The sequence below is a fragment of the Oncorhynchus mykiss genome, chromosome 10 (assembly GCF_013265735.2).
Source record: "Oncorhynchus mykiss isolate Arlee chromosome 10, USDA_OmykA_1.1, whole genome shotgun sequence".
In the NCBI taxonomy this organism is placed as follows: Eukaryota; Metazoa; Chordata; class Actinopteri; order Salmoniformes; family Salmonidae; genus Oncorhynchus; species Oncorhynchus mykiss.
Genome location: NC_048574.1, coordinates 61505853 through 61528621, shown reverse-complemented (window position 1 = coordinate 61528621; position 22769 = coordinate 61505853). Strand labels below are relative to the sequence as shown.

The 22769-nt window shown below is 44.9% G+C and overlaps 1 protein-coding gene across 1 annotated transcript in view; it reads left to right on the top strand.

Moving 5' to 3' along the window:
- The window catches only part of LOC110534431 (large neutral amino acids transporter small subunit 3), a 39260-nt gene extending 28536 nt beyond the window's left edge, over positions 1 to 10724 (top strand). Inside the window, exons 10-15 of the mRNA XM_021619288.2 lie at positions 214 to 249; positions 441 to 552; positions 1140 to 1269; positions 6279 to 6352; positions 6654 to 6777; positions 6975 to 10724. Coding sequence (XP_021474963.1) covers positions 214 to 249; positions 441 to 552; positions 1140 to 1269; positions 6279 to 6352; positions 6654 to 6777; positions 6975 to 7178 — 680 coding nt within the window. The 3' untranslated portion in view covers positions 7179 to 10724. The remainder of the gene's footprint in view (positions 1 to 213; positions 250 to 440; positions 553 to 1139; positions 1270 to 6278; positions 6353 to 6653; positions 6778 to 6974) is intronic.
- Positions 10725 to 22769: the final 12045 nt, after the last annotated feature.

Here is a 22769-nt window from a genome sequence, read left to right as displayed (position 1 = left end):
GTCAGTCTGCCACATCTGAATCTTTTTTTTTTGTAAAGTATATTGAGACGTGAAATGCGCTGTAAAAAAACAATTGACTTGAATATCTGTGGCACTGATATCTGTGGCACTGAATGGTCACAGTTGTAGGAGAATGGCATATGTGATTTGTTATGATGTTAGTGGGTGGGAATTTGGGACTTCCATGACTTTCTGTGTGTTTTCTGTTTTCAGCCTCTAAGGATCTATTGATGGAGGCAGAACAACAAGGTGAGAGAATGAGACATTCCATTGGAACATTCCATTGTGTGTGTGGAGAGTTGTGTGTTTGTGAATGTGTGCGTGCGTTCGGGTTTGTGAGAGAGAGCGAGAGGGCCTGTGTGTGTTGTACTGTTTAGTGACTGTGTATGTGCGCACCTACGTACGTGTGTGTTTTCTGACCGTGGGTCTCCTCTCCTCAGTGGGTTTCTACTCGTCAGTGTTTGGCTCCCTGCAGCTGCTCTGCCTCCTCACCTGTCCTCTGATTGGCTACATCATGGACTGGAGGATGAAGGAGTGCGACGTAGACCAGAGGTGTGCGTGTGTGCATGCACGTGTGACAGAGAGGGAGTGAGAGTGAAACAGAGAGAGACCGGAATTAAGAGAGAGAGAGAGAGAACATAGGAACTTCGGTTATAAACCACTTATCTCATCCATCATGCTGATTGGACAGTGTTTACACTTACAGCCCACTAAGAAAATATCTGGGCCCGAGGTATTTTAAACACATTCACCTAGTCATTCCTGCCCCCCCCCCCCCCCTAGTAAACTGCATGTCCTTTTATGTGTCTATTGGTGCCTGGGATGCATTAATACAAAATCACCACTAGCTGGCGACATAAGCTGTTCATCCCTATGGAGAGATGGACAGCGTTTGACAAATATTGGTCACTCAGCTTTCTTTAAGGGAGAAATAATTCAGAGGAGACCAAGCATGACATGCTGAGAGAGAGCAGGGTTGTGTTCATTAGACATTAACTAAAGAAAACGGAGTAAAAAAAACAACATTTCCATTGCAAACATTTTTAAAAATGTTTTCTGTAGCGTTCCCTAACAAACACAACCCTTGGTATTTTCCTGATGCTTTTTTATTTCATTTGTCCCTGACCTCTTCTCTCCAGCCAACTTGAACCCCCGAAGAGAGACAGGAAGATCCAGAAACTGACCAATGCCATCCGCGCTTTCATCATCACCAACGTTCTACTGGTCATCTTCGGAGTCATCCAGATGCTAGACAACCTGCCTGTACAGGTAAGAAGACAACCACATGACCCTACCTCTACCTCACACACCTCACCCGGGGTGCGCTCAGCAGGACACAGCGTTGTGGAACGTTTCGATAGGAATATATTATATAGACAAACTTGCCTCTCTCTGAAATGTAAAAAAGGAATCACATCAGCTCTATTTGTGATATTTTGATCTGCAACGTTCCACAACATTTCCCTACTGAACGTGGCCCAATACAGGTAGGAACACAGTCACATGACCATGCCTCCCTACCGACCCCTGTACAGGTAAACAAACATAAAATGCTGATAACTCGCCTTGTGACAAGAACCCTGGCTACATGTCAGTGTTCATTTGAGCATTTTTACAAGAATATATTTTAGTCTTAATCACATTTGTCAGTTGAATAATGATTTAGTCTAGTTATAGTCAAAATGCTGAAAACGGTGCGTTATTTTAGTCAACTAAATGCCCTTTCATTTTTAGTCACATCACATTTGTATCGCCTCATTAACCTATAGTCAACATAAGTCACTTACTTCCATGTGCACACACATACATAGCCTTGTCCTATTGATAGGTTTGGTTTCTGAGCTTTAACTATTATTAATCATTAGTTATAAAAGAGACAGCAAATCAAATTCGATTGGTCACATATACATGGTTAGCAGATGTTAATGCGAGTGTAGCGAAATGCTTGTGTTTCTAGTTCCGACTATGGAGTAATATCTAACAAGTAATCTAACAAATTCACAACAACTACCTTATAACACACAAATGTAAAGGGATGAATAGAATATATATATATATGGATGAGCGATGGTGCGCTACATAGGCAAGATGCAGTAGATGGTATAGAGCACAGTATATCCATATGAGATGAGTAATGTAGGATATGTAAACATTATTAAAGTGGTGTTATTTAAAGTGACTAGTGATTCCTTTATTAAGTCCATTTATTTAAGTGGCCAGAGATTTGAGTCTGTATGTTGGCAGCAGCCTCTCTATGTTAGTGATGGCTGTTTAACAGTCTGATGGCCTTGAGATAGAAGCTGTTTTTCAGTCTCTCGGTCCCAGCTTTGATGCACCTGTACTGACCTCGCCTTCTGGATGATTGTCACGTTCTGACCTTAGTTTTTTTTGTTATGTCTTTGTTTTAGTATGGTCAGGGCGTGAGTTGGGTGGGTTGTCTATGTTTGTTTTTCTATGAGTTGGTATTTCTGTGTTTGGCCTGGCATGGTTCTCAATCAGAGGCAGCTGTCAATCGTTGTCCCTGATTGAGAACCATACTTAGGCAGCCTGTGTTCACCCTTGATTTGTGGGTGATTATTTTCTGTGTCTGTGTGTTCCACACGGAACTGTTTCGTTTTTTTTTTGTTGTTTCATGTTGTTATTTAGTATTTTTCTGTGTTCTATTAAAAGTATCATGAACACTTACCACCCTGCGAATTGGTCCTCCGATCCTTCCTACTACTCCTCATCAGAGGAGGAAGAAGACCGTTACAATGATAGTAGGGATGAACAGGCAGTGGCTCAGGTAGTTGTTATCCTTGATGATCTTTTTGGCCTTCCTGTGACATCAGGTGCTGTAGGTGTCCTGGAGGGCAGGTAGTTTGTGCCGGTGATGCATTGTGCAGACCGCACTACCCTCTTGAGAGGGTAGTGAAATTGCCGTACCAGGTGGTGATACAGCCCGACAGGATGCTCTCGATTGTGCATCTGTAAAAGTTTGTGAGTGTTTTAGATGACAAGCCACATTTCTTCAGCCTCCTGAGGTTGAAGAGGCGCTATTGCGCCTTCTTCACCACACTGTCTGTGTGGGTGGACCATTTCAGTTTGTCCGTGACGTGTATGCCGAGGAACTAAACTTTCCACCTTCTCCACTACAACACCTACTCATTCAAGGGTTTTTCTTATATTTTTACTATTTTCTACATTGTAGAATAATAGCGAAGACCACCAAAACTATGAAATAACACACATGGAATCATGTAGTAACCAAAAAAGTGTTAAACAAATGAAATCATATTTTATATTTGAGAAAATCTTCAACTAGACACCCTTTGCCTTGATGACAGCTTTGCACACTCTTGGCCGCAAATGTTTAAAAAAAAAAAAAGAAAATGGTGTGGTCTTGTTTGCGTATATAAGGAATTTGAAATTATTCATACTTTTACTTTTGATATTTAAAGTACATTTTAGCAATTACATTTACTTTTGATACTTCCGTATCCAGTGATGTAGTCGAGTCACTAAACCTTGAGTCCGAATTGAGGTGCAAATAGTCTGGGTAGCCATTTGATTAGATGTTGAGGAGTTTCATGGCTTGGGGGTAGAAGCTGTTTAGAAGCCTCTTGCACCTAGACCTGGCGCCCCGGTATCGCTTGCCGTGCGGTAGCAGAGAGAACAGTCTATGACTAGGGTGGCTGGAGTCTTTGCCAATTTTTAGGGCCTTCCTCTGACACCGCCTGGTATAGAGGTCCTGGATGGCTTGCGGTCGGAGGCCGAGCAGTCAGGATGCTCTCGATGGTGCAGCTGTAGAAGCTTTCGAGGATCTGAGGACCCATGACAAATCTTTTCAGTCTCCTAAGGGGGAATATGTTTTGTTGTGCCCTCTTCACGACTGTCTTGGTGTGCTTGGACCATGTTAGTTTGTTGGTGATGTGGACACCAAGAAATGTGAAGATCTCAACTTGCTCCACTACAGCCCTGTCAATGAGCATGCGGACATGCTCGGTCCTCCTTTTCCTGTAGTTCACAATCATCTCCTTTGTCTTGATCAAGTTGAGGGAGAGGTTGTTGTCCTGGCACCACATGGCCAGGTCTCTGACCTGTATCACTAGCCACTTTAAACACTTAATATAATGTTTACATACCCTACATTACTCATCTAATATGTATATACTGTACTCGATACCATCAACTGCATCTTGCCTATGCCGCTCTGTACCATCACTCATTCATATATCTTTATGTACATATTCTTCATCCCTTTACACTTGTGTGTATAAGGTAGTTGTTGTGAAACTGTTAGGTTAGATTACTCGTTGGTTATTACTGCATTGTCGGAACTAGAAGCACAAGCATTTCGCTACACTCGCATTAACATCTGCTAACCATGTGTATGTGACAAATATAATTTGATTTGATTATAGGCTGTCTCGTCTGTGATCAGGCCTACCACTGTTGTGTCATCAGCACAACTTAATGATGGTGTTGGAGTTGTGCCTAGCCTTGCAGTCATGAGTGAACAGGGAGTACAGGAGGGGACTGAGCACACACCCCTGAGGGACCTGAGGGATAGTTTGCAAGCCTTGCCACATCTGACGAGCGTCAGATGCCTCACAAGTACTTAAGTGGCAGCTTCATTAAATAGTACCCGTCTCAACATCAACAGTGAAGAGGCAACTCCACGATGCTGGCCGTCTAGGCAGAGTTCCTCTGTCCAGTGTCTGTTTTTTTGCCCATCTTAATCTTGTCTTTTTATTTGCCAGTCTGAGATATTGCTTTTTCTTTGCAAATCTGTCTGGAAGGCCAGCATCCCGCAGTCACCTCTTCACTGTTGACGCTGAGACTGGTGTTTGCGGGTACTATTTAATAAAGCTGCCAGTTGAGGACTTGTGAGGCACCTGTTTCTCAAACTAGACACTCTAATGTACTTGTTCTCTTGCTCAGTTGTGACCCAGGGCCTCCCACTCCTCTTTCTATTCTGGTTAGAGCCAGTTTGCTCTGTTCTGTGAAGGGAGTAGTACACAGCTTTGCACAAGATCTTCAGTTTCTTGGAAATTTCTCGCACGGAATAGCCTTCATTTCTCAGAACAAGAATAGACTGACAAGTTTCAGAAGAAAGTTCTTTGTTTCTGGCCATTTTGAGCCTGTAATCGAACCCTCAAATGCTGATGCTCCAGATACTCAACTAGTCTAAAGAAGGCCAGTTGTATTGCTACTTTAATCAAGTTTTCAGCTGTGCTAACATAATTGCAAAAAGGTTTTCTAATGATCAATTAGCCTTTTAAAATGATAAACTTGGATTAGCTGACACAACGTGCCATTGAAACACAAGAGTGATGGTTGCTGATAATGGGTCTCTGTACGCCTATGTAGATATTCCATAAAATTCAGCCGTTTCCAGCTACAATAGTCATTTACAACATTAACAATGTCTACACTGTATTTCTGATCAATTTGATGTTATTTTAATGTACAAAAAAAATTGCTTTTCTTTAAAAAACAAGGACATTTCTAAGTGACCTCAAACTTTTGAATGGTGGTGTATAATCGGAGGTGGCGCCTGAGTGGAGGCTGTGTTTGCTGGGTGTGATGTGTCCTTCACACTGCTTAACAGAACCGCGCTGCACATCTGTGCTGCTAATATTAATTGTCGTTATCACTGAAAAGCTCTCAATCTCTCCAAAATCTAGTGTCCAGTCCACTTAGAGGTCAGATTTTAGTCAAAGATAATTTCAACTTGTCTCGTTTCAGTCAACTGAAATGAATTGTTTTGTTTACTTATAGTTTTTTCTGGGTCTATTTGGTCAGTTATAGTGTCACTGAATATTTTTTTATTTTAGTCACTATTTCTGTTGACGGAATGAACACTGCTACAGGATCTATCTTTGGTTTGCTGTAACCAAATAAAACCCATCCCTGCACTTTGGAGTTTTAAGGCCAAACCTTAAGAAAATGTTAATGCTTTAAAACAGAACAGGCTAAGAGAAAGTATAATAGTATTAATGAATGTTATTGGTCTATTTGATTCCTTTTACTGTCTTCTCTCGATTGATGAGATTATGTATTTTTTTTGTGTATATATTTAGTTTTCATTTATTTTCAAGAGGACCACAGTGGAATTTGTTTGTGTTATCCTTGATGATTTTAAAATGCAGCAGTATCCACGTGTGGTTGTGTTGTGTTTTTAAATTCAAATAAAATCAACTATTTCTCTTCCTCTCCACCCACCTATCCTTTTATTTTCCTACTACCCCACTTTCTCTTTCTCTCTCCTTTTTCTCTCTTTCCCTCCCTCCCAGATAATTTCCTTCATCGTCCACACCATGGTCAGAGGTTTCGTCCACTCCTGTGCCGGAGGACTCTATGCTGCCGTGTAAGTGCATTACAACGTCAACTAAACACTTTGTTGGACTTTTGCTTTCCAGCATATTACACCCACGCTATGATCGTCTCAGTTAGATTCGTAGGTGTGTGTGTGTGTCAGAGTTTTGAGAATGGTTTGTTACACAATTTGGAAAACACTGTTACATATCAATAGGCACAGGGACTTTAAACCTTAAAATATGCATTCTCTTAACTAAACATTGGTGCTACAGGTAAGGTGTCTGTTTTGGTTAAGTATGGTACAGTCAGTTTTGATTGGAGAGGTAACCATCACATCCCGCCCCTTCCAGATATCCGTCCAATCACTTTGGGACATTGACGGGGATGCAGTCGATGATCAGCGCGCTGTTCGCTCTCCTCCAGCAGCCTCTCTTCGTCATCATGGTGGGACACCTGGGAGGAGACCCCTACTGGGTGAGGCCACACAGACACACACACACGCACGGAGAGCATACACACACACACAGGTCACATACATACTACTGAGATTATAAGGCAAATTAATTCAAACTGATTCATGTGAATGGACAGAAACAGAAAATTTAGATTTATTAGAAAAGTATGTCTCAAACACGTTCTTTCTCTGACTAACTCTATCCTCCAATCAACAGATCAACCTGAGCCTGCTCATTGCCTCATTGGCTGGATTCCTGTTGCCTGGATACCTGATCTATCACCGTAGGAACCTGATGCGAGAGAAGGTGGAGAAGCGTGAGAGGGAGGCCGCTAACCAATCAGAAAGAGAGAGAGAAACCTTAAGGCAATCAGAAAATGGCCATACCAAAAACCATACTAATGGACATCTCAGCAATTAAGCCTAAGAATCTTGACCGAACTAACAGTCAAATATCATCGTCGTTAATTGTAAAATATCATTATAGACCATCGTCATGATGATGACATTGATGGTTGTCATTTTCAACAAGGACAGTGATGACAATGTTGTGCACAGGAGTTTGGACTTGGGTCCATGTCGCCCTTAATCCGTTTTTAATTTGACATCAAAATGCACACTCAATATACTCATGACTGTTTTAGGTATGAAATGCCAAAGAAATCCTAAAATATACATTTAACTCATATTTATTTGAATTAAAAACATGGAAATCTCAATGGAAATCGAGGTTCGGCAATTCAATAACTAAGCAATAATATTTCCGATGACCAAAAATTACATGAAGGTTATTAGTACCATTTCAGGTCACCCTTCAACCAACCGGAAGCACAGCTCTCAGTATTCTGTAGTAGACAGGAACGGAATCTCTTTCGCCATCAGATTGGCTGGTGTAACGTTGAACTACCTCCCCCACCCAACCACACCACAGTCACTTCATTCATTTAGGCCTAGCAGCCAGTCTGGTAGTAATATTTTATCAGACAGTGTTTGTTTGTCTTTCCCGGTTCCCTCCCTGTATCTATACTTGTCTTTATTTTGTCTGTACATCCAGCGGAGAATACAGATTAGGAGGAGACAAAGTGGGAATGCTGAGGAAAGGGAACCTCAGTTTCCAAATCCATGTGCCTAGACCACCAGCCCATGGGGCCTGCACATCCATATTATTTTGACTATCAATCTGCTCCTGCAATCTTTCCCTGTGTCCCCTTTATGTCCATGTCAGACCTGTCATTATGTCCACCTGAAATCTTTCCCTGTGTCCCCTTTATGTCCATGTCAGACCTGTCATTATGTCCACCTGAAATCTTTCCCTGTGTCCCCTTTATGTCCATGTCAGACCTGTCATTATGTCCACCTGAAATCTTTCCCCGTGTCCCCTTCTTTATGTCCATGTCAGACCTGTCATTATGTCCACCTGAAATCTTTCCCCGTGTCCCCTTCTTTATGTCCATGTCAGACCTGTCATTATGTCCACCTGAAATCTTTCCCTGTGTCCCCTTTATGTCCATGTCAGACCTGTCATTATGTCCACCTGAAATCTTTCCCTGTGTCCCCTTTATGTCCATGTCAGACCTGTCATTGTAAGTCCACTAAGTGCTATGCCCACTTGGTCAAGTCTGCGGCTGTGTCTGAAATGGCACCCTATATAGTGCACTACATTTAACCAGGGCCCATAGGGTAAAAGTTTGGACACACCCTGGGTCACTACCGCTATGTCCCTGTGTTCATCCCAGAGTTAGTATTTGAAATGTCTCCGTGCATCACAATGTGTCCACCCGAAATGTGGGATGAGTCCCAAATGGCACCCTATTTCCTATATAGTGCACTACTTTTGACCAGAACCATATGGGCCCTGTTCAAAGGCAGTATACTACATAGGAAATTGGGTGCCATGTGGGACACAACCTATGTTTTGAGATGACATCATTAGCCGTTGTCATTTCAGCCAATCATCGCTAAGTTCAGGACAGTGGTACGGTGTGTGAGGTGTTGTGCAGGCACAGCCTAGTTTGTAACAATACTGATGGAACTTTGTTTTTAGAGAATCATGTTATTGAACTTGTTGCATATCATGAAATTGGAACGTGAAATGTCTGTATAGTTATATAGAAATGCCAAATCAGTACCTATCACCGAAACCTTTAAGGTCAGCTATTACACGTGAGCTTTTACAGAGAGTTGTAGATTAGTTTTACAGAAAAGTATTTATTTGTATAAACGTGGGAAAGAAAGAGCACTTGTCGAAACCTGATTCAATCTGGAGAACCAACCAGCCAACCGTCTTGAAATTTTAAACAGTATTTACAGTTAACATTACCATATGAGAGAAAATCATATACAGATGTGTTGCTCAAATCAACTCCAAAAGCTGGTTGAATCTGACCAACCAACCGTGCTCAGTGTTTAAAAACAAAACATTATTTACAGTTAACAATACTGCATGAGGTCAAATAAAACAGCATTTACAGTTAACAGTACTGTATGAAGTAAGATGGATGCACCTGAACCCCAATATCACTGTCCCCATGACAACGACAGTAGAACCACCTCATTGGAGCAGGACTTCATTTAGCAGGTACATTGTGGCTTCTAGGCTATTTTATTTAGAGTACAGAACATCCCAAATGGCACCCTATTCCTTATATTGTGCACGACTTTTGACCATAGCCCTATGGGGGCTATGGTCAAAAGTAATGCACTATATACACTATATAGGATATGGGGTGCCATTTGGGATGGAGACATAGTGTGTATGTAGTAGCGCTTGAATCTAAAAGATAATACTGTCATGTAATAATGAATTGAATTATTCATAAATGAAATGTGTGTGCTTTATTGTAAGTGCCTGGGAAGCAAGTCTTTTTTTGTGCTAGCCTGGTCCCAGATCTGTTTGTGCTCTTGCCAACTCCATTGCTCATTGTCAAGCCAAACATGGCATGACAATAAGTGAAAAGAAGTTGACATGATAGCACGAACAGACTGGCACTCGGGTATGCGTAGTACCTATAGAAGCCTGAAATGCACTATGAGAATGTAAAGCCATAGTTTTGCTGCATATGCTTGTTGGATGTTCTCTGATATTTTTAAGATTTGAGAGTTGCTTTGCTATTTATTTGATTTGCGCATCCCGAAAAATAACATTTGGTTCATCCACATCACAATTGCTCTCCAACTATGAGAGTAGGAGTGGTGATCTAGGATCTGTTTTGCCTTTTAGATCATAATGAATTAGATAACATGGACGGGGAGGGGACCTGATCCTAGATCAGTACTGCTACTCTGAGATGCTTTATGAATACAGCAACTTTCACATATTTCCACCGCTGTGTGTGAGAACATCCATTATTATCACTGATCTTATAACATTTGTAATAATAAGATCATATTATGCGGGCCAATGTGGTGAAGAGAATGTAAGAGGATCCAAAACAATGTATTATAAATAGGCTTTGAATAGAAAATGTCATATTTAAAGACATACTCCGGAACTTTGATGACAAAGAAGTATTTTTTTCAACCGCCCGCTTTGGGTTGGATGTGTCAATGTGTGGTTCATACATGCATAATTACTGTCTTGCCTCAATTAGCCACAAAACCCAGAGTTTGAAAGCGACTGTTTTCTGGAAGCTGTGTGGCGCCATTTTCCATACTTTTTCACCCACGCGGGAAAGCCCCCTAGCAACGAGGTTCAGCCAATGAGCTTTTAGCCCCTCGCCATTTGAGTGACAGTTAGCAAGATGCACAAACAGCAGAGCAAGAGAGAGAGCGAGCAATGACGTGGTGCACATATCTGCACATATGTGACGTAGTACGCAATTTCCGGGGACCACTTTTGGCTCGTGAGCATTACTTTCAGAACTACTGGCTAAAAAGTATACACAAGTACCGGAGAATCTCTTTAAGTGATTTCACTGATGTTTTTGGGGTGCTTCTCTTTGTGAAGTAATAAATGAACAGATTTCAACTTGCGAGCCTGTATTTTATTGGTTTTGTATTGAACACGACCCAGGTTTTATTTTATTTTTTATTTCACCTTTATTTAACCAGGTAGGCTAGTTGAGAACAAGTTCTCATTTACAACTGCGACCTGGCCAAGATAAAGCATAGCAGTGTGAACAGACAGCAACACAGAGTTACACATGGAGTAAACAATAAACAAGTCAATAACATAGTAGAAAAAAATAGTCTATATACATTGTGTGCAAAAGGCATGAGGAGGTAGGCGAATAATTACAATTTCAGCAGATTAACTGGAGTGATAAATGATCAGATGGTCATGTGCAGGTAGAGATACTGCTGTGCAAAAGAGCAGAAAAGTAAATAAATAAAAACCGTACAGGGATGAGGTAGGTAAATTGGGTGAGCTATTTACCGATGGACTATGTACAGCTGCAGCGATCGGTTAGCTGCTCAGATAGCAGATGTTTAAAGTTGGTGAGGGAGATAAAAGTCTCCAACTTCAGCTATTTTTGCAATTCGTTCCAGTCACAGGCAGCAGAGAACTGGAAGGAAAGGCGGCCAAATGAGGTGTTGGCTTTAGGGATGATCAGTGAGATACACCTGCAGGAGCACGTGCTACGGGTGGGTGTTGCCATCGTGACCAGTGAACTGAGATAAGACGGAGCTTTACCTAGCATGGACTTGTAGAAGACCTGGAGCCAGTGGGTCTGGCGACAAATATGTAGCGAGGACCAGCCGACTAGAGCATACAGGTCGCAGTGGTGGGTGGTATAAGGTGCTTTAGTAACCAAACAGATGGCACTGTGATAAACTGCATCCAGTTTGCTGAGTAGAGTATTGGAAGCCATTTTGTAGATGACATCGCCGAAGTCAAGGATCGGTAGGATAGTCAGTTTAACTAGGGTAAGTTTGGCGGCGTGAGTGAAGGAGACTTTGTTGCGGAATAGAAAGCCGAATCTAGATTTGATTTTGGATAGGAGATGTTTGATATGAGTCTGGAAGGAGAGTTTACAGTTTAGCCAGACACCTAGGTACTCCACATAGTCTAGGTCGGAACCATCCAGGGTGGTGATGCTAGTCGGGTGTGCGGGTGCAGGCAGTGAACGGTTGAAAAGCATGCATTTGGTTTTACTAGCGTTTAAGAGCAGTTGGAGGCCACGGAAGGAGTGTTGTATGGCATTGAAGCTCGTTTGGAGGTTAGATAGCACAGTGTCCAAGGACGGGCCGGAAGTATACAGAATGGTGTCGTCTGCATAGAGGTGGATCAGGGAATCGCCCGCAGCAAGAGCATCATCATTGATATATACAGAGAAAAGAGTCGGCCCGAGAATTGAACCCTGTGGCACCCCCATAGAGACTGCCAGAGGACCGGACAGCATGCCCTCCGATTTGACACACTGAACTCTGTCTGCAAAGTAGTTGGTGAACTAGGCAAGGCAGTCATTAGAAAAACCGAGGCTACTGAGTCTGCCGATAAGAATACGGTGATTGACAGAGTCGAAAGCCTTGGCAAGGTCGATGAAGACGGCTGCACAGTCTTTTATCGATGGCGGTTATGATATCGTTTAGTACCTTGAGCGTGGCTGAGGTGCACCCGTGACCGGCTCGGAAACCAGATTGCACAGCGGAGAGGGTACGGTGGGATTCGAGATGGTCAGTGACCTGTTTGTTGACTTGGCTTTCGAAGACCTTAGATAGGCAGGGCAGGATGGATATAGGTCTGTAACAGTTTGGGTCCAGGGTGTCTCCCCCTTTGAAGAGGGGGATGACTGCGGCAGCTTTCCAATCCTTGGGGATCTGAGACGATATGAAAGAGGTTGAACAGGCTGGTAATAGGGGTTGCGACAATGACGGCGGATAGTTTCAGAAATAGAGGGTCCAGATTGTCAAGCCCAGCTGATTTGTACGGGTCCAGGTTTTGCAGCTCTTTCAGAACATCTGCTATCTGGATTTGGGTAAAGGAGAAGCTGGGGAGGCTTGGGCGAGTAGCTGCGGGGGGGGGGGGGGGGGGGGGGGCTGTCGGCAGAGGTTGGAGTAGCCAGGAGGAAGGCATGGCCAGCCGTTGAGAAATGCTTGTTGAAGTTTTCGATTATCATGGATTTATCGGTGGTGACCGTGTTACCTAGCCTCAGTGCAATGGGCAGCTGGGAGGAGGTGCTCTTGTTCTCCATGGACTTTACAGTGTCCCAGAACTTTTTGGAGTTAGAGCTACAGTATGCAAATTTCTGCTTGAAAAAGCTGGCCTTTGCTTTCCTGACTGACTGCGTGTATTGGTTCCTGACCTCCCTGAACAGTTGCATTTTGCGGGGACTATTCGATGCTATTGCAGTCCGCCACAGGATGTTTTTGTGCTGGTCGAGGGCAGTCAGGTCTGGAGTGAACCAGGGGCTATATCTGTTCTTAGTTCTGCATTTTTTGAACGGAGCATGCTTATCTAAGATGGTGAGGAAGTTACTTTTAAAGAATGACCAGGCATCCTCAACTGACGGAATGAGGTCAATATCCTTCCAGGATACCCTGGCCAGGTCGATTAGAAAGGCCTGCTCGCAGAAGTGTTTTAGGGAGCGTTTGACAGTGATTAGGGGTGGTCGTTTGACTGCAGACCCGTAGCGCATACAGGCCATGAGGCAGTGATCGCTGAGATCCTGATTGAAGACATCGAAGGTGTATTTGGAGGGCCAGTTGGTCAGGATAACGTCTATGAGGGTGCCCTTGTTTACAGATTTAGGGTTGTACCTGGTGGGTTCCTTGATGATTTGTGTGAGATTGAGGGCATCTAGCTTAGATTGTAGGACTGCCGGGGTGTTAAGCATATCCCAGTTTAGGTCACCTAGCAGAACAAACTCTGAAGCTAGATGGGGGGCGATCAATTCACAAATGATGTCCAGGGCACAGCTGGGAGCTGAGGGGTGTCGGTAGCAGGCGGCAACAGTGAGAGACTTATTTCTGGAGAGATTCATTTTTAAAATTAGAAGTTCGAACTGTTTTGGTATGGACCTGGAAAGTATGACATTACTTTGCAGGCTATCTCTGCAGTAGGCTGCATTTCCTCCCCCTTTGGCAGTCCTATCTTGATGGAAAATGTTATAGTTGGGTATGGAAATCTCTGAATTTTTGGTGGCCTTCCTAAGCCAGGATTCAGACACAGCAAGGACATCGGGGTTGGCAGAGTGTGCTAAAGCAGTGAGTAAAACAAACTTAGGGAGGAGGCTTCTGATGTTGACATGCATGAAACCAAGGCTTTTTCGATCACAGAAGTCAACAAATGAGGGCCTGGCTATCAAAACTGGTCGCCTAGAGCATTGGGGACAAAGAATAAAAGGAGCAGATTTCTGGCCGTGGTAGAATAAATTCAGGGCATAATGCGCAGACAGGGGTATGGTGGGGTGTGGGTACAGTGGAGGTAAGCCCAGGCACTGGGTGATGATAAGAGAGGTTGTATCTCTGGACATGCTGGTTGTAATGGGTGAGTGGGAGGTGGGACACATGTGTGGGAGGTGGGACAAAGGAGTATCAGAGGTATGAAGAGTGGAACTAGGGGCCCCATTTTAAACTAAAACAATGACGACTAACCTGAACAACAGTATACAAGGCATATTGACATTTGAGAGAGACATACAGCGAGGCATTAAGTAATCGCAGGTGTGGATTGGGAGAGCTAGCTAAAACAACAGGTGAGACAACAACAGCTAATCAGCTAACACAACAACAGCAGGTAAAATGGCGATGACTAGGGAGAGAGGGTTGGATTAACTACATACAGAGCCTGAGTTCGCGGCTGGGGCCGACAGATAAAAAATAAATAAACAGATTGGAGTACCGTGAATAATGGACAGTCCAGCAGGCATCAGCTATGTAGCCAAGTGATCATAGTGTCCAGGGGGCAACAGTTGATGGAACAGGGAAGCCGCCACTACGCTAGCGACACAGCGTTTAAAGTTAGTAGCCCTGGGCTAGTAGGAGTGTCAACTCCGACGGAGGCCGGATGAAGGCACAGCGGATGGAGTATTCGTCGGCAGACCAGTCGTGGTGGTGCGGCGGGGCGCCGTGTCGAGAGAGAATCCAAGCCAGTTGGCAAAAGAGGTATTGTGGAATTTAGTTTGCTAGCCGGGAGATGTGCCTGGCTCACGGCTAACTGGTGCTAGCTTCGTGGCGGTGGCGTTAGCCAATATATCCAATCAGTAGCAGCGGTGATCCGGAGCCAAGGTCCAGAGTTTATAGCAAGGATCCGGTGGAGTATTGGGCTCTAGCCGTGTATGAGTGGGGTTCGGGTGAACAGCTGAGGAGGCCGGGAGGTGGGCCTCAGGGATAGCTTCGGTACTGGGTACCACAGTTTGTGCAAGCTAGCTGTGAGCTAGCTAGCTGCAAGCTAGCTGTGAGGATCAGAAGTAGTGGTCCAGGGATTACGGCAGGAATCCGGCGTTGTTGTGGAGAGACAGTCCAATACTGGTAGACTAGCGAGTATTATCCAGGCTAGAAACAGGGCTGGTATCTGTGCAGAAGGTATAAGCTGCTAGCAGTGGCGTCTGACGGTTTTGTGAAAACATTTCTTGCATTAGACTGTATAGTGAATGTGCCCACTCTGGTTTTGGCACGTGCTCTCTAGCCAACAGTTAGATACAGATACAGTGCTGGTTTAGCATACATTATGAGATTATTATGGACAAAAATAACAGGATTATTTTGATTTGTCAAACCAGGATCAAGCTCATCACTGTGCACTTTCCCCACCATGTAGAATTCATCATCATTTATTTCATCCGTAGCCTAATAAACTGCATGTTTTCCCGAGTCATAGTGGGAGGACCACACAACATATCACCTGAATCCAAGTTTACGTCGATATGATGGTTATTATATCAATATCTGCACATATAGGTGTATTTATTGTCACATGCACAAGTACAGTGTAATTCTTACTTTCTAGCACAATGAACTACAGTTAAATTAACACTGTCTCAGAGGCTGGCTACTGAAAAGTGTTGAAAACTCCCCAACACCTAGCACAAGTATGTGTAGTGTCATGTTGTCTTGTCTCTGTCCTTTCCCTTCACCCTGTCTCCCTCTGCTGGTCGTTGTTATGTTACCTTTTCTCCCCCTCTTTTCCCCAGCTGTGCCTTGTCTCCTCCTAATTACCCATTCACCCCGTTCCCCACCTGTTCCCTTTTTCCCTCTGATTAGGTCCCTATATCTGTCTCTGTTTCTGCTCCTGTCCTTGTCGGATTCTTGTTTGTTTGTTTATGTGTCTCATGCCTGAACCAGACTATCATCGTGTGTGCTGCAACCTTGTCCTGTCCTGTCGGAATCTACCTGTCCATCTGAGCCCACGTATGTTCGTCATTAAAGTACTCTGTTTGTTAATTCGCTTTTGGGTCCTCATTCACGCACCATAACAGAAGAATCCGACCAAGAATGGACCCAGCGACTTCGGATCCTCTCCACTCAGCCGTCGAGATCCAGGGAGCGATGCTAGGCAGACACAAGCAGGAATTGTCTGCTGCTCGACATGCCGTTGAGACCCTGGCCACCCAAGTCTCCAACCTCACAGAACAGGTTCACCATCTCCGCCTCGATCCACCGGCCACTTCCAGGGCTTTCGAATCTCCGGAGCCCAGAATCAATAACCCGCCGTGTTACTCTGGGGAGCCCACTGAATGCCGCTCGTTCCTCACCCAGTGTGATATTGTGTTTTCTCTCCAGCCCAACACTTACTCCAGGAGCACTGCTCGTGTCGCCTACGTCATATCTCTCCTTATTGGACGGGCTCGTGAGTGGGGCACGGCAATCTGGGAGGCAAGGGCTGAGTGTATTAACCAGTATCAAGACTTTAAGGAGGAGATGATACGGGTTTTTGATCGATCTGTTTTTGGGGAGGAGGCTTCCAGGGCCCTGTCTTCCCTATGTCAAGGCAATCGATCCATAACAGACTACTCTATTGAGTTTCGCACTCTTGCTGTCTCCAGTGGCTGGAACGAGCCGGCCTTGCTCGCTCGTCTTCTGGAGGGTTTCCGCGCAGAGGTAAAGGATGAGATTCTCTCCCGGGAGGTTCCTTCCAGCGTGGATTCCTTGATTGAACTCGCTATTCGCATTGAGCGACGGGTTGATCTTCGTCACCGAGCTCGTGGAAAGGAGCTTGCGCTCTCCGTCGCCTCCCTCTCCGCATCACTACCATCTTCCTCTGCCGGCTCGGGTGCTGAGCCCATGCAGCTGGGAGGTATCCGCATCTCGACTAAGGAGAGGGAACGGAGAATCACCAACCGCCTCTGTCTCTATTGCGGTTCCGCTGGTCATTTTGCCACTTCATGTCCAGTAAAAGGCCAGAGCTCGTCAGTAAGCGGAGGGCTACTGGTGAGCGCTACTACTCCTGTCTCTCCTTCAAGATCCTGCACTACCTTGTCGGTCCATCTACGCTGGACCGGTTCGTCAGCTTCCTGCAGTGCCTTAATAGACTCTGGGGCGGAGGGCTGTTTTATGGACGAGACCTGGGCTCGGGAACATGACATTCCTCTCAGACAGTTAAAGGAGCCCACGGCCTTGTTCGCCCTGGATGGTAGTCCTCTCCCCAGGATTCAGCGTGAGACGCTACCTTTAACCCTCACTGTTTCTGGTAATCATAGTGAAACCATTTCTTTTTTAATTTTTCGTTCACCTTTTACACCTGTTGTTTTGGGCCATCCCTGGCTAGTTTGTCATAATCCTTCCATTAATTGGTCTAGTAATTCTATCCTCTCCTGGAACGTCTCTTGTCATGTGAAATGTTTAATGTCTGCTATCCCTCCTGTTTCCTCTGTCTCTTCTTCACAGGAGGAGCCTGGTGATTTGACAGGGGTGCCGGAGGAATATCACGATCTGCGCACGGTGTTCAGTCGGTCCAGGGCCACCTCTCTTCCTCCACACCGGTCGTATGATTGTAGTATTGATCTCCTTCCGGGAACCACCCCCCCCCGGGGTAGACTATACTCTCTGTCGGCTCCCGAACGTAAGGCTCTCGAAGATTATTTGTCTGTAGCTCTTGACGCCGGTACCATAGTCCCCTCCTCCTCTCCCGCCGGAGCGGGGTTTTTTTTTTGTCAAGAAGAAGGACGGGTCTCTGCGCCCCTGCATAGATTATCGAGGGCTGAATGACATAACAGTGAAGAATCGTTATCCGCTTCCTCTTATGTCTTCAGCCTTCGAGATCCTGCAGGGAGCCAGGTTTTTCACTAAGTTGGACCTTCGTAACGCTTACCATCTCGTGCGCATCAGGGAGGGGGACGAGTGGAAGACGGCGTTTAACACTCCGTTAGGGCACTTTGAATACCGGGTTCTTCCTTTCGGCCTCGCTAACGCTCCAGCTGTCTTTCAGGCATTAGTCAATGATGTCCTGAGAGACATGCTGAACATCTTTGTTTTCGTTTACCTTGACGATATCCTGATTTTTTCACCGTCACTCCAGATTCATGTTCAGCACGTTCGACGTGTCCTCCAGCGCCTTTTAGAGAATTGTCTTTTCGTGAAGGCTGAGAAGTGCACTTTTCATGCCTCCTCCGTCACATTTCTCGGTTCTGTTATTTCCGCTGAAGGCATTAAGATGGATCCCGCTAAGGTCCAAGCTGTCATTGATTGGCCCGTCCCTAAGTCACGCGTCGAGCTGCAGCGCTTTCTCGGCTTCGCGAACTTCTATCGTCGTTTCATCCGTAATTTCGGTCAGGTGGCAGCTCCTCTCACAGCCCTTACTTCTGTCAAGACGTGCTTTAAGTGGTCCGTTTCCGCCCAGGGAGCTTTTGATCTCCTCAAGAATCGTTTTACATCCGCTCCTATCCTTGTTACACCTGACGTCTCTAGACAGTTCGTTGTCGAGGTTGACGCGTCAGAGGTGGGAGTGGGAGCCATCCTTTCTCAGCGCTCCCTCTCTGACGACAAGGTCCACCCATGCGCGTATTTTTCTCATCGCCTGTCGCCGTCGGAACGTAACTATGATGTGGGTAACCGCGAACTGCTCGCCATCCGGTTAGCCCTAGGCGAATGGCGACAGTGGTTGGAGGGGGCGACCGTTCCTTTTGTCGTTTGGACTGACCATAGGAACCTTGAGTACATCCGTTCTGCCAAACGACTTAATGCGCGTCAGGCGCGTTGGGCGCTGTTTTTCGCTCGTTTCGAGTTCGTGATTTCTTATCGTCCGGGCTCTAAGAACACCAAGCCTGATGCTTTGTCTCGTCTCTTCAGTTCTTCAGTAGCCTCCACTGACCCCGAGGGGATTCTCCCTGAGGGGCGTGTTGTCGGGTTGACTGTCTGGGGAATTGAGAGGCAGGTAAAGCAAGCACTCACTCAAACTCCGTCGCCGCGCGCTTGTCCTAGGAACCTTCTTTTCGTTCCCGTTCCTACTCGTCTGGCCGTTCTTCAGTGGGCTCACTCTGCCAAGTTAGCCGGTCACCCTGGCGTTCGGGGTACGCTTGCTTCCATTCGCCAGCGTTTCTGGTGGCCCACCCGGGAGCATGACACGCGTCGTTTCGTGGCTGCTTGTTCGGTCTGCGCGCAGACTAAGTCCGGTAACTCTCCTCCTGCCGGCCGTCTCAGGCCGCTTCCTATTCCCTCTCGACCGTGGTCTCACATCGCCTTAGATTTTGTCACCGGACTGCCTTCGTCAGCGGGGAAGACTGTTATTCTTACGGTTGTCGATAGGTTCTCTAAGGCGGCTCATTTCATTCCCCTTGCTAAGCTTCCTTCTGCTAAAGAGACGGCACAAATCATCATCGAGAATGTTTTCAGAATTCATGGCCTTCCGTCAGACGTCGTTTCGGACAGAGGTCCGCAATTCACGTCTCAATTTTGGAGGGAGTTTTGCCGTTTGATTGGGGCTTCCGTCAGTCTCTCTTCCGGCTTTCACCCCCAGTCTAACGGTCAAGCAGAACGGGCCAATCAGACTATTGGTCGCATCTTACGCAGTCTTTCTTTTCGCAACCCTGCGTCTTGGTCAGAACAGCTCCCCTGGGCAGAATACGCCCACAACTCGCTTCCTTCGTCTGCGACCGGGCTATCTCCTTTTCAGAGTAGCCTCGGGTACCAGCCTCCGTTGTTCTCATCTCAGTTCGCCGAGTCCAGCGTCCCCTCCGCTCAGGCTTTTGTCCAACGTTGCGAGCGCACCTGGAAGAGGGTCAGGTCTGCACTTTGCCGTTATAGGGCGCAGACTGTGAGAGCTGCTAATAAGCGTAGAACGAAGAGCCCTAGATATTGTCGCGGTCAGAGAGTTTGGCTCTCCACTCAGAACCTTCCCCTTAAGACGGCTTCTCGCAAGTTGACCCCGCGGTTCATTGGTCCATTCCGTATCTCTCAAATCATTAACCCTGTCGCAGTGCGACTTCTTCTGCCGCGATATCTTCGTCGCGTCCACCCGGTCTTCCATGTCTCCTGTGTCAAGCCCGTTCTTCGCGCCCCCGCTCGTCTTCCCCCCCCCCCCCCCCCATCCTTGTCGAGGGCGCACCCATCTACAGGGTCCGTAGGATTTTGGACATGCGTCCTCGGGGCCGTGGTCATCAGTACCTAGTAGATTGGGAGGGGTACGGTCCTGAGGAGAGGAGTTGGGTTCCCTCTCGGGACGTGCTGGACCGTGCGCTGATCGATGATTTCCTCCGTTGCCGCCAGGCTTCCTCCTCGAGTGCGCCAGGAGGCGCTCGGTGAGTGGGGGGGTACTGTCATGTTGTCTTGTCTCTGTCCTTTCCCTTCACCCTGTCTCCCTCTGCTGGTCGTTGTTATGTTACCTTTTCTCCCCCTCTTTTCCCCAGCTGTGCCTTGTCTCCTCCTAATTACCCATTCACCCCGTTCCCCACCTGTTCCCTTTTTCCCTCTGATTAGGTCCCTATATCTGTCTCTGTTTCTGCTCCTGTCCTTGTCGGATTCTTGTTTGTTTGTTTATGTGTCTCATGCCTGAACCAGACTATCATCGTGTGTGCTGCAACCTTGTCCTGTCCTGTCGGAATCTACCTGTCCATCTGAGCCCACGTATGTTCGTCATTAAAGTACTCTGTTTGTTAATTCGCTTTTGGGTCCTCATTCACGCACCATAACATGTAGAGTTAACAATTTTGTTTAAAAGTTCAGAATATGTCTCTTGTGAAAATTGAGATGGGGTACATATATTATGTATTTCAATTTCTTACACATTTTTAATAATACTTGTGAGTTGTAGACGCGTATAAACCAAAGGTTTCATTTGGGTTATAATAATGAATTACAAATGAAAAAGAATCGAATCCACAATTACATAATATGCAATGAACTACTGACTTTTTCATTTGTAAATCATTATTATGACCCAAACGAAACCTTTGGTTAACTGTTTTGAACTCCACGCCCAGATAGGACACACAGAAATTAATTTACATAGGCATTAATCAGTCTGACACATTTTCTTTATTGGGACATTGCGTCAGTGAGATTCTATGATACCTATGATATTCTGCTCTCTATCCATGGAATTCGTCCACTATCCCAACAGGATGTTCTTTACTCATACAAAGCTATTCAAACATACCTTATTTAAAGGAAACAAGCACTCATTAAGATCAGTGGGCTAGGGCAACACACGTGAACAAGATAGCAGAGAGGATTTTGTTGACGCTGAGAACAGAGTGTATATATATATATATATATATTTTATAACATTCTTTGAACATTACTAATGGTTTTTTATTTTTTTTAATGGAAATATTCTTAATGTTCTGAGAACACGACTTTAAAAAGAACCACGGGGAAACCTGTAGAAAACGTTAATGCTGAAGTACTGAAATTCCCACAGAAGGACGTTGTTTTCATAACGTGCTCTGAACAATTTGAGAACATTACTTTAAGTAGAACCACGAGGAAACCTGTAGAGAATGTCATGGGAATGTTGGATGCATAATAACCACAGGGAAACCACGCTCTCACCAAGCTCTAAGAAACATATGGATCTCAGAACATTATGTGCTAGCTGGGATCTAATTAACTCACTCATTGTCATATTCAACACATCTAATGGATTATCCAGTTCTACAAATTGTTCATGTTTCTTAAAATCAGAGACAAAGACAGTTCAAAAAAAAATTAACGAACCTGAAAAAAGTAAATATCCTTTCGTCTGGAAGGTGGTAGAAGGCGATGTCAGGTTGACAAGCTGAAGACAACACACCCTCACTCCCTAACTCACTCAGTCACTCACCCTCACCCACACACCTGTGTCCCTCCCGTCTGTAAACTGATGCTGCCCTTGAGAGACATATAACTGACAGGCAGTTAAAGTTTGTTTTGATTTAAGAAAATATGCTGTGCCATGTGGAATATGTTAGTAAAAAAATATATTTAATCCATTTTGAATTCAGGCTGTAACACAACCAAATGTGAAATAAATCAAAGGGTGTGAATACTTTCTGAAGGCACTGTATCATACTTTATATGTTTATACTTTATAAGCATACATTTTCATTATGTAGTTCTCAAAATATGTAGTACCCAAACCAGTTAAGTTATTATCAATTAGGAGCAGCCGGATTAAGTAATAGTGAAATGTATTTTAACAAATGAGAAGAGAAAGTAAGATGAGCATTTCATTTTGAAAATAAGTTTATCCATTGCAATGCGAAACAACATGTCTAGATAAAACAATGATTAAGTTAGGTGAAAAGTTACTTTATGATTGTGTTGTACATTGGCTGCGTTTACACAGGCAGCCCAATTAAGATATTTTGTTCAGTAATTGGTCGTTTGACCAATCATATCATCTCTGAAAAAGATCTGATGTGAGAATATTTGGTGTGATTGGTCAAAAGACCAATAGTGGAATAAAATGTCAGAATTGGCCTGCCTTTGTAAAAGCAGCCTTAATCAATAAAAAAAATGTGCTTAGAGTTTGAAACTGCCATTTTGATTATCTGTTTTGAGATTTGTATTAAGCATTGTGAAAATATACCACATATGCTACTTGTGAAAATTGCACCAAAGCGATTCACAAAACAAAGATCAAGCAGTAACTGGTCTTATGGTTTGTAGCTGAAGTTCCCAGTCCATCCACATAGAGGCACTACTCTCTTTAGGC